We start from the raw sequence: 13,684 nt of genomic DNA, 5'->3' as shown, positions 1-13,684 counted from the left end.
GAGTACTTACATTTTATCTTAGCCAGAGAAACATATATAATACATATTAAATATTTCCTCCTGGTGGCGTTTATTTCTTGCATTGTTCCAGAACACAATATTCTCCTCTGCAAGGTAACTTTTCCACCGTCCTTAAAATAGTTATTAACTGAATTCTTTCTTAGTCATACCTGTCCCTATACATACTCTTTTCTACTAATATTGCATAATGACAAAAAGCCTCCTATATTTAGTGTTTCCTTTGACAGTTTCTTTGCTTTATCACTCTGCCATTAGGGGTGTTTCTTATTTTTAGTGTTCAGATACTGCTAGTGTGTTTTATTAACTCTGTCCAAGTAAAAGTAGAAGTAAAATATATATGGATTTGTTGGTATCCCTAAGGCTGTCATATATCCTTGAAATGCATGGGTTAGGAGGACATGTATCTCTACATCTCATAACTTTAATATGTGGCTTTTGCAAAACGTATTGAGAAAATGCTTTCCAAAACAAGACATCTTTGTGGAACACTTAAACAAATTCAAAACTAAGTATAATTTTATAAACTAAACTATAAACAAAACAGATTTTCCTATGCCTTGTATTCACAATGAACTATCCAGAAGCTAATTTTACTAGGTTTGGTCTTGTAGTAGGGTATTGAGTGACTTCTGATTTTATACTCTGCCTCATCAAACTTCATTGTATAGAGACCTCTACTTTGAACAAGATGGAGTAACTGAGATTGATTTTATCCCCATTCTGGAAACAACAAAAAAATGCACAAAATACATAAGCAACAGATTTCAAGACAGTGGATACTAGGCAGGAAGAGCCATCAATGATCCTTGGGAGGAAGGAAACACGTGAGGTGAGCATTACAACTGCCTCAGATTACTGCACGGAAAGAGTTCGTAGGACGTAAACATGGGCACCCCAGACAGTGCCCAGTGAGTGTGTCCGTAAGGAAACCTCTTGAGGAAAGAACCACCTGAAAGGATTATTAGTGAGCCCATTCCCACCAGCCAGACTGGAAATCCTCTATTTGCAGTGCAGTTGCTACAGTACATGGCCAGATCTTGCTTTCATTGCGAGGAAAAAATCATGCTAGTTACAGTACTGCTATGAACCTACCTTACAAATCTTAAAAGCAAGACCTGGGGCACCTGGGTGGCTCAGTTAGTTGAGCATCTGACTCTTGATTTTGGCTCAGGCCATGATTTCAGGGTTCATGGGATGGAGCCCTGCATTGGGCTCTACACTGACAGCACAGAGCCTGTTTGGGATTCTGTGTCTCCCTCTCTCTCTGTCCCTCCCCTGCTCAGGCTCTCTCTCTCTCTCTCAAAATAAATAAAACTTAAAAAAAAAAAGCAAGGCCCAAAAGGACCAAATTATTTCCAAGTAACTAAATTATAATACCTCTACACATCTATTAGAATAGTTAGAATAAAAAAAGACTAGCCATTCTGGGGATTAGTGACTGTATGGAAAACTGGAACCCTCATATACTGTGGATAGGAATGTAAAATGGTATAAATGCTTTGGAAAACATTTTGGCAGTTTCTTAGAAGGTTAAACACCCACCTATCATATAATCTAATCATTTTAGTCCTAGGTTTTTTACCCAAGAGAAATAACAGTGCCTATATGGAGATTTGTAGATGAATGTTCAGAGCAGCTTTAGGTAAAATGGTAATTCAAAACAACCCACGGGTCCATTAATAGATAAACAGACAAATTCTGGCATAGCTGGGTAATGCAATACTCCTCAGCAATAAAAAGAAAAGATCTACTGATAAATGTTACAACATGGTTGAATCTCAGAATAACTATGCTGTGTGAAAGAAGCCAGAAAAAAACCCACAAACTGTACGATTCCATTTACATAAGAGTCTCTAGAAAATACAAACTTTTCTATAAAGACAGAAAGCAGTTGGTTGCCTGGACACAGGGGTGGAACTGGGGAGGAGAGGGAGGCAGGGATTACAAGAGGCCATGAGGAAACTTTTGGAAGTGATTATATGTCCATTATCTTTCTTGGGGTGATGGTTTCACAGGTGCATATATAACGTCAAAATGTGTCAATTTACACACTTTAGATGTGTACATATTATTATATGTTAATTATACTTCAATAAAACTTTTAAATATAAACAATAATCATTGTAAAATTCAGTTTCTCAAACTTGTATGCACATGGGAATCATCGGGAAGTTTTAAAATAGATGGATGTCTATGTTCCAAACCCAATGATACTGATTTAATTAATTACTCTGGGGTGTGGCTTGGGCTTCAGAAGTTTTAAGAGCCTTCAGGTTATCCTAATAGGCAGCGACTTGAGAATTTTTAGTATGTTGTTTCCTTTCTTCTGTAAAATTAAAGTATTGGGGTTTTTTGTTTGTTTTTATTTTTTATTTAGAGAAAGAGAGAGCATGAACTGTGGGGCAGAGGGACAGAGAGAATCTTAAGTGCAGGGCTTGATCCCATAACCCTGCGATCATGACCTGAGCTGAAATCAAGAGTTGGATATTCAATCAACTGAGCCCCAGGTACCCCTAAAATTAAAAGTGTTGTAATGAGTATTCATGGATGATGGAAATTTAATTATTAGCAAGAGATATAATCATCTTCTCCTAAAAAGAATCTAGATGTCATTCCAAGTGGAAGTTTATGTCCATATGACAATAATCGGTTATAAAAATAAAGGAAGACTAAAATATTCAAATAAAAATATACTCATTTTATAATTGCTGCCAAATAATGATCTATTCAAGTTTTCACTTTTTCCTACCTACTTCTGAGAAAAAGTAGAGCTCGGGAAGGAGAATGCGAGGGTCCACACTCACCTTGGCATAGATACAGCTTTCATTGAGTCTCTGCAGTGAGCAGTTCTTGTCACAGAGAGGGCACATGAAGACTTCAGTGGCCTTGCAAATTTCTTGGCTTGGGAAACCAAAGAAGAGAGAGAAAGCATGAACCTCCACATTTAAGAAGGTGCTTAGCTCCTCTGGCTAGGCCTGTGGGAAGCAGCAAGGCAGAGAGGAAAAGAAGACACGGATAGTGGGAGTGGTGGACAGGTAAGCAAGAACTTAGAGTGGTTCCAACTCAAATTTTCAGGATATTTGTGATACGGCCATTTTTGTTGACTTCTTCAGTTTTAGAAGTCTCTGCCTGGATACGGTAATGATAGTAGGCCATATTTGACACTTGTGAGACACTTGTGGGCTTTGTTACAAAGATAGTTACACATGATTTTGTGGCACTGAGGGTAATCTTGTAAGGAACACCCAAGGGAGTTTCAGCCAAGCTCACAGCTTGGAAGTGGCTGAGCTGAAATCAAATCTTTCTCCTGGATCTCACCTTGAATCACCAAGATGAACAGCACCCATAATTCACACAAATCCACACAAATTCATAACTCGCCCTCCAGCCAACAGGGGCATCACATTCAGTGGAAATTTGAGGGAGTTGACTTTTTTTGTGTGTGTGTGGTGTCTTGACACACAGTCATGATGACATGACATAGTCTTTATTTACTGAAACCTATTATATTTTCTATTAGAATATAACTTGATAATACTTGTCTCTTCAGTTTTATGCCCACTACCTTTTAAAGATCTCAGCATACATTTTAGATGACTTGTGATAGGAGTAGGGCACCAGTAACAATTTCTCAAAAGCCTCTCAGCCTGAGTTCACAGCAACCTATTTTTAAAATGTTTTGTGCGTTTATCTGTCAGAAGTGGCCCTTTCCCACTTAGTAGCCTCTAAATAAATTGTCTTTAATTAAATCTGCTCTGGAAATGTTGAAAGTAATTTAAAGGCTTTTGACAGTAAGTCTGGAAATGCAACTGTTAATAAAGGTTTAATTGGCAGTGTTTACAGCATAATTTACTGTTTTCAAAAATACACCCTCAAATGAAGCAAAAAAACAATGTATTTAAAATGCTGGATTTATAAAATCTCACTCTAAAGTGGGAATAAATAGTAAGTAATAATACTATATAGTAATACAATGCTTTAAAGTGGGCAAAAGTGGGTTCATGTCCATTAAGTCTGGTCCTCACTGCAATCTCCTGCAATGGTTAATTATCTCCACGACTGAGAGTAAACTGATGTTTAATTTAAGTAATTTGCTTGAGGTCATACAGCTAAAAAGAGGTACTTCAGGGAGCCTAATTTAGGTTTTTGTGATTCTAGGTCAAGTTCTCCATCAGCTACAACATATCTCAAAGAGAAATGTTTTTATTTCATATTAAAAGTGACTTTCCCGTGAAGGGGATTGAGTTCACTTCTGATGATGAGCACGGAGTAACTCACAGAACTGTTGAATCATTATATTGTACACCTGAACCTAATATTACACTGTATGCTAACTGTAATTGAATAAAAAAATCTGGCAAATAAAAAATAAAATAAATAATTTTCTTATAAAACTTTTATTAATGATGGTGATAGTGTTATGGGTCTAAAAAATACTATAAGTCTCCTACTTTCACACACACCATCTTGCTAGTAATTGGGATGTCTATATGAAGTAAAGTGGGTAAAACATACATATTAAAAGACCAAAAGAAAAAGATGATACCTCCTCTTAGTAATGCTACTAATTTGTAGGAACAAGAAGAATTAAAACAGTCCTTGAAGGAAATTTTGCTTACAATTTAAAATTCATTGTATTTCAAGAATAACACAATGTGTCCTGCATTGAAATCCCATACTAAAAAGTATTAGAGGCAGTTTTTACCACGTCATATTTCCCATCTCCTAAATTGTCAAACAAAAGCACAAATCTATGAAAACACCGTGTCTAGAATCCCAAACCATCAGACCAAACACTATTTTGAATTCCAGAATTATTAAATTCATTTTTGGTAAGTTGTTCAATATTTAACTCGGTATGTAACATAAAAAAAATAAACAATTTTTGACAACATATATTTTAGCCTAAAATAAAGAATTTAATACTAGCACAAATTTCTTTGAGTTTAGTTAACCACTAGAGGGAGGGAGAGTGCACAGCATGAGTGTTTCTTCATATCTTCTGCGCAGCCTGATAACAGAAACCACCACTTGAATTGTGGCTTTCTTTTATTTGACATCTATTGTCAGACATACCACCAAGGGCTGATTTGAAGGAAATAATAATTACCACCAACTTAAGATAGCAGGAGAAGCTAGCAATTTGTCCTTTCGGGGGTGGATGTCTGGACCCGTTCCCGGGCCCTCCTGTGATCCTATAAAGATGACAAAGCACAGAAAAGGTGCTTGGTGATGTCCATTTTGAGGAAAGTGAAAATGTGAAAGTATGTTTAAGGGAAGGCAGTATGGAAGCATGAGCAAAACATGGATTTTAGAATTAGATATAATTACTGGGGAAAAGTAAACCAAATCGCAAGATATTAGAATTGCTATTACCAAACAGAATAAAACAAAACAAAGATAACACGTGTTGGCAAGGATGTGGAGGTTTTGGAACATTTGCACGTTGTTGGCGGGACTGTAGAATGGTGCAGCCACTATGGGAAACAATATGGAGGTTCCTCAAAAAATTAAATCTAGAACTACCATATAATCTAGCAATCCCACTTCTGGGTATATATCTAAAAGAACTGAAAGTAGGATCTAGAAGAGATATCTGCACTCCTGTGTTCATTACAGCATTATTCACAATAGCCAAGATATGAAAATAACCCAAGTGTCCACTGATGAATGGATAAAGAAAATGTGGTATAAACACAAAATAGAATATTATTCAGCCTTAAAAAAAAAGAAGGAAATTCCCCATATGCAGCAACATGAATGATGAACCTGGAGGACATTGTGCTAAGTGAAATAACCCATGCACAGGATAAGTACTCCATGACTTCACATATTTTAAGTATTTAAAACAGTCAAACTGAGAGAAACAAAACAGAATCATAGTCGCCAGAGGGGAGGAGAGGAGGAAGTGGGAAGTTATAGTTATAGAAGATGAATAAGTTCCAGAGATCTGCTGTACAACATTGTGCCTAGAGTTAATAATACTGTAATGCTCACCTAAAATTTTGTCAACAGGGTAAATCTAATGTTAAGTGGTCTTACCACAATTAAAAAGAATCCAGTAAAGGTTTAAAATTTAGCTCACCACATACTATATACATTCTCCTGACCGAGTCACTTACCTCTCTGAGGATCTATGTATTCATCTCTAGATGAAGATAATATCTAGCTGGGATATTACATAAGGGATATTGATACTGTGCCCGGCATATCGTAGGCACTAGATAAATAGAAACTTCATTGCTAAGGATGTTGTCAGGAGAGGGTTCAAGAGGTCCTGTATTACCCAACTGTTTTTGAAAGGCTGGTCTGATACTGAAAACCACATAAATTTCTTGGCAAGTTCTAATACCAAAGAGGAAAGAAGGGACCAGAAAGTTGGGGCTTCTGCTCTTTGTTCTGGACCTGAAAAACTATTTTATCTGCCTGCTTGTTCATTTTCACATCCCTATGATATGTACTCTGCCAGCAAAAATCTGACCACATTTGGTTAGGTAAGGCCAATGAACACATATAAATAGACACATGTACATATATATACAATAAATAATCCACAAATTGATTGCTACATAATTCTACAATGAGCTACAGAACAGGTAATATGACCTTAATTTATATAAATATGGACAGTAGAAACACAATAAATCCAACCCAATCTTCATCTTCTTAACATTTTGTTACCTTGTAATAAAAAAAAAAGAGTTTCATAAAATAATACTAAGACAATGCAACACCAAATAAAAGCCCCGTGCCCTCTCCTGACCTGCCATAACACCTACGACTTAACCATGTCTGACACCTTGAATAGAAAATTTCAGTCCCATGAAGTTTTGAAAGTCAAGATATTCAGTGATGCTTATCTTGGTTTAGAATAGAAAGTCTGACAAGATGTTAATTATAGTGTGACAGAGTAGCAGTAATAGAATACCATAAAGCGCTGAAGAAAAGAGTTTGCTAATGCCTTTTAAAGCACTCCTTGTTCTAAAGGTACTTATATACAAGAAGTCTAATTTACTCTGTTGGTACATAAATCAATAGCAAGAGCAAATCTATTCCTTTCATTGTTTTGCTCATTTTCAGCTTTGCAGGGGTAGAGGACAGAGTCTACAACACATGGTAAAAATTTGTGAATATATTCTCCATAGAACCAATCTGAACAATAGCTAACCATCTGAGAATCATTTTATGTCTTCATCCATTCATATTAAAAGAGTAGTTTTCTAAAACCCTGAGAACTTTACCAAAAAAACCTGTTAGAACTAATAAATGAATTCAAGAAAGTTGCAGAATACAAAATCAATATACACTTATCAGTTGCATTTCTATACACTAACAATAAACTACCAAAAAGAGAAATTAAGAAAATAATCCCATTTAGAATTGCACCAAAAAGAATAAAATAATTAGGGTTAAATTTAACTAAGGAGGTGAGAGATCTACACACTGAAAACTAAGATGTTGATGAAAGAAATTGAAAAAGAAACAAATAAATAGAAAGATATTTTGCGCTCATGAATTGGAAGAATTAATATTGTGGAAATGTCCATACTACACAAAGACTTCTACAGATTCAATGCAATCTCTATGAAAGTTCAATGGTATTTTCACAGAAATAGAAAAAGCAATCCTAAAATATGTATGGAACATGAAAAACCTCAAATAGGCAAAGCAATCTTGAGAAAGAAGGACAAAATGGAAAACATGATATCTCCTGGTTTCAAATAATATTAATTTTAAAGCTATAGTAATCAAAACTTATGGTATTGGAATAAAAACAGACACATAGATCAATGGAACAGAATACAGAACCCAGAAATAAACCCATGTAGATGTGGGCACTTTTCAACAAAGGGGCCAAAATATATAATGGAAAAAGGATAGTTTCTTTGATAGATGGTGTTGGAAAAACTGGATATTCACATGCAAAAGAATGAAACTGAACCCCCATCTTACACCATATGTAAAAATTAACCAACAAAACAAACATGCAATCTACAGAATGGGAGAAAATATTTACAAAACATATATCTGATGAGGGGTTAATATCCAAAGTATATAAAGAACTCATACAATTCAATGCAAACAAAAAATCTGATTTAAAAAATGTGCAGAGAAACTGAATAGACATTATTTTTTCAAAGAAGATATACAAATCAACAGATACATGAAAAGGTGAGTCAATATCATTAATCATCAGGGTAATGCAAATCAAAGCCACAATGAGGTTATCACCTCACACCTGTTAGGATGCCTATAATCAAAACATTGCTGATGGGAATGTAAGTTAGTGCAGCCACTATGGAAAACAATATGGAGGTTCCTCAAAATATTAAAAATAGAACTCCCATATGATCCAGGAATCCCACTTTTAAATATCTACATATCTTCAAAGGAAATGAAAATAGGATCTTGAAGAGATATTTGCATTCCTATGTGCATTGCAGCATTACTTACAATAGCCAAGATATGTAAACAACCCAAGTGCTCATCAGTGGATGAATGGACAAAGGAGATGTGGTATAGTATATAATGGAATATTCAGCCATGAGAAAAAAGGAAATGTTGCCAATTGTGACAACATGGATGGAGCTTGAGTGCATTATACCAAGTGAGATAAGCCAGAGGGGGGAAAAATACTGCATGGTATCACTTTATATGTGAATCTTTAAAAAAGCCAAATTCATAGAAACAGAGAATAGAAAAGTAGCAAAAAAAAAAAGTTTTTCTTTTCAAGACACTATAACTTCGGTACGCAACCTGTTTTCTTAGGCTCAGAGGATACTGATTCAACAGCATATAGAGATATGCCCACATAGGGATGGATGTTCCCACTGGGCACAAATTTGCTCTGGAAGATGCTGCCTTCCATACTTGTAGTGAGTTTGCAAATCTCTGAAATAAACATATGACCAGATGAACTGTTTTTTGAATAGTGTTTCTTAGTGTTCAAACTAATTAATAGTTGGCCTTCATGGAGAACAAGGGGACACTGAGAAACCAAATCAAGGAAGTTGGTTATGGAACTGGATTTAACTCTAGGACAGAGAAAGTAGTAAAACCTGGGATTCTGAGTAACTTGTTCTGTGAGTGTTCTGCAAGACGAGCAAACATTTCTAATAAATTTTAACTTGATAAACAAGCGATATCTTGGAATACAAATAGTATGTGATGCCAAATATCACATGATCACAATTAAGGTGATGATTCTTGAAAATTCGCTTTGATATATGAGTGCTTTGGATTATAAGCATGTTTCCTGAACGAATTATGCTTGCAAACCAAGGTTTTACTGTATTTTGTTTTTAGGCAAATTGTTATACATATACATATGCAAATTATATATATATATATATATATATATATATATATATAGAGAGAGAGAGAGAGAGAGAGAGAGAGAGAAAATTCAAGGAAATGAATTTTTATGATCCCATTAACTGTCATGATTACCACCCAGTAGCGAGGCCATGGTTAAAAGATGGACCAAAGGAGAAAAAAGTGAGTTTCATATTTTGAATTGTATCATACAAGCCTGAACTTGATGATATCCTTGTATATATTAAATAGAAGATGCTGCTAAGAGGATTCTTTAATGCTGGGGTGAGTCTTATCTCTGCTGAATAATAATGTATTGTGCCTTTACCCAAATCTTGAGTATTTCAACTTTAACAGAAAATCACCATTTTGATAACTGCGTGATTTTTGTGAAACCTTATTTTACTACTGTCTTGATACCTTAAGCTGGTACTAAAAAAAATGTTCTTATAGAGAAGAAGAAGAAAATACAAACTGATTTTATGTTCTCAGGAGAGAGGATTACTTAGAGCTGGAATCATGTGCTACAGATACTTATGTATTTGTTTATTCTCTAACTATGTAAGGTTCCCTCAGCTGCAAAAAGGAATACTCACTTCTAAGGGTGGTAGTGAAGCTCATACCAAAAGAAAAAAAAACATTAACAGGAGGCTCTTTGTATATTGTAAGTGTTTAAAGAATTGTAGCTATTCTAATTATTTGAACTACTGTACTGAGAGGGCTTTCTAGACTAGCAAATACTATGAAAATGTAAATTACATAAGACTCTCATTGCATTGTTGAATTATTATGTGGGATGTACTGGCAAGAGAAATTTTGCATAAAGAGAAACAGTCTTAGAACTTACCCAATAGAATTTTCATATAAAAATATGGAATAGCCTTTTTTTTTTTTTAATTTTTTTCAACGTTTATTCATTTTTGGGACAGAGAGAGACAGAGCATGAACGGGGGAGGGGCAGAGAGAGAAGGAGACACAGAATCGGAAACAGGCTCCAGGCTCTGAGCCATCAGCCCAGAGCCTGACGCGGGGCTCGAACTCACAGACCGCGAGATCGTGACCTGGCCGAAGTTGGACGCTTAACCGACTGCGCCACCCAGGCGCCCAGGAATAGCCTTTTAAAAATAGTGCTTTTCCCCTCCCCTCAAAAAAAAAAAAAAAAAAACAGCAAATAAATTGTAGCACCATGACTTGTTTTTAATAGTCAGCATTATCGTAAAGATTTTGCCCAGTCAGAATAAAGGCCAACACATTTTAATAAGTCTGTTAATAGCTTACCTTACTTGACTTGCATTCATTGTAAATATCCCATAGAAAAAAACACACAAGCCAACAAGTGCTGCAGGAATCAGCATTCCAGTATACCATCCCAGCCAAGCAAAGTACAGCCCAATCTTCTCACCAAAGTATAGCCTGCACAAGAAAGCCAACTCTTAGCTTAAGGTAACGTAAGTAACACTACAAATGTTGCTGTCACACCTGGTCAGAATTTGGTGGATATAACAGCTCAGTTCCTGCTCAGTTCCATGTAGCGTATCTTAATATTCCCACTTGCTAATGAATCCAATGATGGTGATGCTGTTTATCTTCAAACATTAGAAGGGGCAATTTTATAAAATGTGTTCTTTCTGTGTCGAATTTCTTAATATGGCCCAACTCTTGCCTTTCTCCATTCTCCTAGTAGAATCTCTTTGTTTTCCATGCACAGAACTGTACTAAGCCAAACTACTTTTGTGTGAATTAGGGAAAGAAGTCTCCCCTATAGGTAGATGCTGAGAGCAGATTCCAGTTCAGTCTCCATCTGCACCCTTGGCCAGACTCCCTTCTGCTAGACACAATCTGCACAATTATGTTACACTTTCCACAACAAAGTTAACTTTGTGGTTCCTGGGGCACATGATTCTTTCCTTGGTTAATGCTGTTCCCTGACTTTGGAATATTACATTTGACTCTCTTACCTTGTCTGGCCTGTATGCATCCTTCAGTTTGTATCACTTCTTACAAGAAGCTTTTCCTGACTTACACTACAACCCTGGGTAAGATAGCCCTGATTTTGCTCCTATACTGCCCTTACTGACATTCCAGTGTCCTAAATTTACAACACTTTAAGACAATTAATTATCTGTCACTCTTCTCTTCCTCTCCCTCCCCGTAAGACTGCAAGTGCCTAGAAGTGGACCTGTGTCTTGTTTCACTAACTCCCACCACAGGGAGTATTGAATGAAGCTAAGGAAATGAATGTGTTTTATTTTCCTCATATTCTCTCTTTTCACAAAGTCTTCTGACAATACCAACTGCTACACAGTTTCTAAAGCTCTGATAAGAAATAATAGTTTCCTGCATTCTCTACTACTACTTGGTCTCTATCTTCTAAAAATGGCTACGTAACACAATTTTGTCCCAGCAATAGTTTTAACAATTGGTGTTTTACTATTCATTTAGGAATACTGCAATTGGGCAGAGATTCTTGTTGGGAAGAAATTTTTCTTGTTATTTTTCCCTTCACAAGGCTTCTCTTTCTGAAAATTATTATTTTTTCTCTGTATTATGTCAATTAAAATTTTGTATATTCTACCAGGTGTAGAAATGGAGTCATCTTCCATGAAGGATCATTTATCTAAGTTTTTGTTTTTACATTGATTTCTCCTGGGAGACATAGATCAGTGGTCCATTCACTTCTCATACAACGATAATGTTCTACTTCAGAGGAAAGCTTATATTAACAGGTATTTCAAACAAGCCATTTATTCCTTTTAACAAGTGTTCCTCTGTGAGGGGAGTAGGTTTTTAGCACATATTACTAACATAATGGAATGCCTTTACAATAACAACCATAGAGCATTGCACAGACAACCCTCCCTTATACAGACAGAATTCTACTGAGATTTTCGATTACACATTGTTGAAGTCCAGAGGGGCAACAATATTATTTTACAGTAGTTTAATCACATAGGTTACAGCAGATTTTAGATCTGGTTCAGGAGAGGGAGAAGCTATTTCCAGGCAGAGAAAGCTGATGAAAACCCCCTTGACTTCGAGTACTGGTATTCACAATCTTCTAGGATCTCTAGAGATATCTCAAAAACCATGAGAAGGCAAGGAGGAAGAGGGGGTGGCTATTGGCATCACTCTGCACTACACTTCACCCATAGTCACTCTCTTTTGATCTGATTTGTATTTCGGTAACAAGCAGGTTCCTAGAGAGGAGGAATGCGTTGAAATGCTATCTATACTCTTTTATGGCCTTCAGCTTGGGCGGTTCCTTCATCTCCTCTCTCTCTCTTCAGCCACATACACACAAAATATATGATTTTCATAAGCAAAAATTTCCTTCAATGACAATATCCAAATAGTCGGTAATAGTAGCCAAATAACTCTATTTATCACTTGTTGAAATGACCTGAAGCAGCAATGGCAATGTGTCCAGCAAATAAGAGAATTATTGACACTGAAATGTTTGCATGAAAATACCAACTTTGTTTTAGTACCTAGTAAATACGGTTCTGTGAACCAGCACATCTCACTGTGTTCACGTATCCCTAAAATAACAATTCGCTCCCCTACGTAAATCAGAATCTGATAATTTGTTATGATCGAAAGAATTATAATAAAAACATCTCGATTTGGGATATGCCCAAGTTTGAAATATGTTTGAAATAAAAATGGTGGGGCGCCTGGGTGGCGCAGTCGGTTAAGCGTCCGACTTCAGCCAGGTCACGATCTCGCGGTCCGTGAGTTCGAGCCCTGCGTCGGGCTCTGGGCTGATGGCTCAGAGCCTGGAGCCTGTTTCCGATTCTGTGTCTCCCTCTCTCTCTGCCCCTCCCCCGTTCATGCTCTGTCTCTCTCTGTTCCAAAAAAAATAAATAAACGTTGAAAAAAAAATTAAAAAAAAAAAAAAAAGAAATAAAAATGGTTTGGTGCTGGATATTATGATCCGTACGTCCAGATCTTTGTGCTAAGCTTTTCTTTTCTGCTCTGTGCCCCAGGAGGCTCACCTTCATGGACTGTATCACTTATGCTCGTCCCTTCCTCTGGCTTCCTGATGGACTTGTTGGCCAACTGAAGGTACCACCAGCAGAAGATCCCAGGGTGTGATCAAAGAGATATTGATGTATTGCTGACTTTCTCCCTCCTGGTGCATGGTCTGGCCAGAGCTGCTTTCTTCCTAAGACTATAGCTTCTGTCAGGCATCCCCCTCTTCTGTTTTTACCCAATCTTATCAACTCTTCCTTCCCCTTGTTCCTCCAGGCCTAGGATTGATGACAACATCCAACTTTTGCTAGTCTCTGGAAGCTTCGTCATCATCATGTTTGCTCCCTTGATACTATTTACACTTCTGTATATAGTT

The 13,684-nt window shown here is 36.5% G+C and overlaps 1 protein-coding gene across 1 annotated transcript in view; it reads right to left on the bottom strand.

Annotated features, from left to right (window-relative positions):
- The window catches only part of ANO3 (anoctamin 3), a 279,115-nt gene that overhangs the window by 79,080 nt on the left and 186,351 nt on the right, over positions 1-13,684 (bottom strand). Inside the window, exons 12-13 of the mRNA XM_032594840.1 lie at positions 10,615-10,749; positions 2,826-2,922 (exon numbers count right to left, since the gene is read on the bottom strand). Of these exons, the coding sequence (XP_032450731.1) occupies positions 2,826-2,922; positions 10,615-10,749 (232 nt within the window). The remainder of the gene's footprint in view (positions 1-2,825; positions 2,923-10,614; positions 10,750-13,684) is intronic.

The sequence above is a fragment of the Lynx canadensis genome, chromosome D1 (genome assembly GCF_007474595.2).
Source record: "Lynx canadensis isolate LIC74 chromosome D1, mLynCan4.pri.v2, whole genome shotgun sequence".
Taxonomy (NCBI): Eukaryota; Metazoa; Chordata; class Mammalia; order Carnivora; family Felidae; genus Lynx; species Lynx canadensis.
Note: the sequence above shows the minus strand (reverse complement) of the source record. Positions and strands in the feature narration are given on the sequence as shown.